Consider the following 4551-nt stretch of genomic DNA (forward strand, 5'->3'; position numbering starts at 1 on the left):
AGGCGATTCCATTATTTTCATACCGTCAGCGGCAAAAAGCGTGTCATGGTCTGTTTGGGCAGTTATTTGTTTTTGCTCTTTTCAGCACTACCAAGGCCTGATTCATGAATGTTATAGTTTTGAATCAAAACAGACATTTAGAGACAATTTTTATTCAAAAATGTCAATTATGCATAACACTCATTCCATCGATTTGCTACTTTTGTTGGCTGAAGTACCTTGCTTATAGACATCGATACCTCAAGCATTCAATCCTAGTTCAATTCTATCAAATTCAAGTCAAAGCTAACAATCAAGGCATCAAAATTGAAATATGCCATAACCAGCCAACCAGGGAGGTTAGTAGGGGCAACAACCCACCATCTTTTTGTTTCGGACAGAAACGGGAGATATGGATATAACACTGCGGTACTGTGAACCGTGTACGACAGATACGTAAAAGATTTTTGGGAAGAAGCATCTCTTTAAGGAAGGCGTTCTGCTGGACTGAGTTTGCATTCATATTCAGAAGAAGATGGAACTCACATTAACTGTTCGTATTCAAGTGTGTACGTGCAACTACATGTCAATGGTTGTTATCTAATATGACGACAGTGGAAAAAAATGGTTTATAACATGTAATTAGGAACGCAAAAAAATATCTTCTGTACAATTAACTAGGTTTGGGTCTTTTTTCAGCATATCAAACATTGAAATGGATAAGAATCAGATCAAAAGGGATTTAAAGAGCGCCAAGATTTGCTTTGATGGTGTTCAACCAAATTTGGCAAAGTCTAAAAAGGATTGTATCCAAAACAACCAAAACCACTTACATGGGATTTAATTGTCTAAATTTCATCGTTTTTAGCCCCAAAAATGCTCCGGTTATAAGTGAATTCAATTTCCCAATGAAACACTATCAATCTTTCAATATGACAAAGTGAATGTTTTTTTCCTTGCATAGTCTCACAATAGCTAAAACTGTTATAAAGGGTCACTTAAAACACACAAAAAGTGTTATCTTTGAAAATGTGTTTTACAATCATCATGTGTACACGCATTTGGTTACGCATTCCCTTAAATTCTGAAGACAATACATACAATAAACAATGTTTTAGATTGTGTCGTTTCTTGAAGACTTCGTTGAAACTGAAACTTTATTTATATTTGTGAAACTCTCAGTGACCGCTCAACTAAATGTACCTTGGACGCTTTTAAAAATGAATTTTCAAAAATCTGCTTTTTGAGGGTTTTAGACATGGTTGTATAAGGTTTTAAGTTTATTTGACATTATGCAAGAAAAAGAAAATTGATCAAAAGATACATCCATCATCGCGACATTTTGGAGAAAAATCGACGTTATGTTAAATCATAAAGTATCCAATTACAATTATTTAGTATGTTATTATATTGTTTTGGTCTCTATAGCCTACAACCAGTTCACAGACCGTAATGAAGAGGCTCCGCTACTAGTATAACATATACGCTTTGAACTTAAAATCAAATTGGTTGGTGTGAAACTCAAGAGCATTGAAACCTTCAATGGAATTGATCCAAGATTAGGATTAACACGGTCGAAAAGTCTCCTTCACCAAGCTTTGCCCAAAGTCAATTTGTTTTGCGTGTTGTTTCTTTTGTGGAAGAACAACGCTTCTGAACTTCATGCTCAAGGGAACGCCTTAAAAGGTGTTAGAACTGCAAGCTTCTTTGGTATTGTTAGTCCATGAATAAGTAATTCATGAAGACAAATTTCTACCCAATCAATAGAGATATGATATAAGCTATAGGCTTCAGTGTGTAAAAAGTGAGATTGTGGCATTTGGAGACATAATACGATTTTTTACTGACGTGCTAAGGTGCACGCTAAACTATTTCAAATATGTAAGTATAAGAAAAGAGATGAGTAACAAGGGAATAACTGCAATTAAAAAATAAAAAGACCGATTTGTTAAGTATAGAGACAAGTAAAAAGGTACATCAATGAGTAAGTACGTGACTAAGTAACTGATAGATGAAATGATTAGATCAGGAAATGAAAGAGTAGGTAAGTTCATAGAAAGGAAGGAGGCAGGAATGTAGTAAGAGAAATAAAGCAAATTAATGGGTAGTTGAATGAATATAAATTCTAACAAGACAAATGGTAGTATAAGGAGGAAAAGTTCAAGCCACCCAAGGGTGGGCATTGCCGGTTATAAAGTGTTTTGCTAGACCGCTGTTTCTTAAAATGTAATCTCCAGTACGGGTAAGAAAGTTGGCAAAAGTCAAAGCAAGGAGTCCACAAATCGTTCACAAAAAGAATATTCTCGTTTTAAAAAATAATATTCTTTCACAATCTTGCACCTGCCTTCGGATATGTTGAGTACAATGAAATCGAGTTATAAGAACTTCGGTAAAACGATATTAGCACCATTTTCATCCAAACCGATTTTTCGCGTATTCAATTACTTGTTTTAAGAATGAGTCCATGATGCAGAATCCGGATATAGTAATCTTTTTGGGAAAATCTGCTGTTTTTTCTACAAATCTGTACTTTTCTCCTCACACAATGGGGAAAAAAATGAAAGGATAAGTTTCTTCTGGAATGGTCGAATATTTAAAGATATCGAAATAGAAATGTATTTTTTTCCAAGCCAATCAAGCTAAACCTCAAAAAATACGCTTTTCATTCAAATACAATGAAATTCAGCATGTTTTAAAATTAATCTTAATCATTGCACTCATAAGAATCTTCAGTAATTTCGTCTGTATTAGAATCAGCGATTGCAAACATCAAATTTGAAGGAATTTCCGCCATTTTCTACCATGTCATGGCAGAAAGTTACAAAAAACGGCACAAAATGGTAGAAAATGTCAAAAAGTGGCAGGAAACGGTGCGAAGTGGTCCAAAATAGCTGCCGGGGTCGGAAATAATTCACCTACCGATACATAGAAAAACAATCGTCAATTACATAAGAAATAATTTCTTTATTACAAAATGACTTTTTGAGAACAATCGAAACTGTATGTCTGACATATTCAAATATCGTTCCCATGTGAATGACTAGTTGTGCATTTATTTTGGCACCTACTTCAAACTTATGAATAATACTTTAGCTCCTACACATAAGAAATGCCTCAGTTATCACGATATTTATGGTATTGCTCGAATATTAGTTACCTCCAGACTTGCTTTAATAATTGCAATCCGGACAAAACAACCTTTTTTTCGTGATTTTACTGTTAAACATTAGCAAAGTACGTACGAGTACAACACCTAAAACATTCAGTGTGCTTACATTATTCGGCATGTACTGCAATATACAAACCATCAGAACAGCCTGGGATTGTCAAAAGCAGGGTTTTCCGTCATTGAGGAAGTGCGAAATTAGGGCCCTTCTTGTTGCATAACGGAAGTGACCTGCTCCAAAGGTCCACACAACATTCCCGTGACAGAATCTTCCCCTTCACCTGCTTCTCTCAAGACATCACCAAGAGGCTTCATGATGCATTTAACCAGGATTTCGTCCTGGTTGGTCCTCTTTGCAAACAATCAACGATATGATATCGGCATCTCATCTGTCTCTTGGATTCTTGAATTCTGGAATTCAATTTCATGTCACAGTCGGCCACAATCAGTTCAAGGAGTGACAACACCCTCGTCGTTTCAATACTCCCAAGCATCCCCAAAGAAAGAGACAATCATGTGGTTGACAAGTGTGTTGGTTTTGACTTTGTCTTATTCAAGCCTGGCTTCGGGAAAGATTTCAGACGTTGCTCTTCGGCAATCGGATCGCGGAGGACGTGGGGAGCGGGGTTCGAGCCCCGCCCTCGAGCATCATCGTGGACGACCCGAGCCTCAATCGACAAGAGGAGGAAAGGCACAACCTGAAGGCAGAACCATTGGGGTGATTGCAGGTTCGGAAGTGGTTTTGAAGTTTTGTGCTGGGTATAAAGAACCTCTGTACAAGTGGACAGAGAGGCATTTTCTCTCTGATTTTGACCGATTGCTATGGCTTTTTGCAAAATGACAGGATTCGCTCATTCAACATCATTTATATTACATAGACAAGAATAAGAATAATAGTATTATACATTTAACATATTCATCATGTGATGAAGGTAAGCAGACATCTGTAAAAATAATCGAGAAGGCAGTGAATTTCGTAAAATTAATACCTCTTTGATTTTATTGTTGAATTTGAAGGGTCCTTTTTGCTACTGAGCTGGAAAAGGAGTAGTTTGATTTTTTTTTCATGAGCATCATTTATTTTCTATTCATGAGTACACCTCGGAAAAAAGGTATGAAAAATAAGCAAAGGTCTATTCTGAGGTATCGGGCTAGTCCATGAATATAGGGCTGATATGGTACTTTGGTTTTAAAAACCTTGTTCAAGTCTGACTGAGAGCCTGTAATAACCTTAAACATTTGGAGCAAGATGAGCTTTTTGACCTCAACTAATGCAAAACCAAAAATTTGAAAACAAAATTGAAGGAAGAGCTAAAGCTATTAGTCGGAAATACATTTTTCAATACCATTCATACCAATTTGCGCACCCAAAATCAAGTGAAAGTTGGAAAAAGTAACACTCTCTC

General features: G+C 36.3%; 2 protein-coding genes across 2 annotated transcripts in view; both read left to right on the top strand.

Annotated features, from left to right (window-relative positions):
- The first annotated feature begins 3391 nt into the window (after positions 1-3391).
- LOC131891269 (uncharacterized) overlaps positions 3392-4551 on the top strand; it is a 9047-nt gene continuing 7887 nt past the window's right edge. The window contains exon 1 of the mRNA XM_059240799.1: positions 3392-3873. The gene's annotated coding sequence lies outside the window, so the exon portion shown is untranslated. The remainder of the gene's footprint in view (positions 3874-4551) is intronic.
- The window catches only part of LOC131891268 (uncharacterized), a 4662-nt gene continuing 3770 nt past the window's right edge, over positions 3660-4551 (top strand). The window contains exon 1 of the mRNA XM_059240798.1: positions 3660-3873. Coding sequence (XP_059096781.1) covers positions 3660-3873 — 214 coding nt within the window. The remainder of the gene's footprint in view (positions 3874-4551) is intronic.

This window comes from Tigriopus californicus, chromosome 12 (genome assembly GCF_007210705.1).
Source record: "Tigriopus californicus strain San Diego chromosome 12, Tcal_SD_v2.1, whole genome shotgun sequence".
NCBI lineage: Eukaryota > Metazoa > Arthropoda > Copepoda > Harpacticoida > Harpacticidae > Tigriopus > Tigriopus californicus.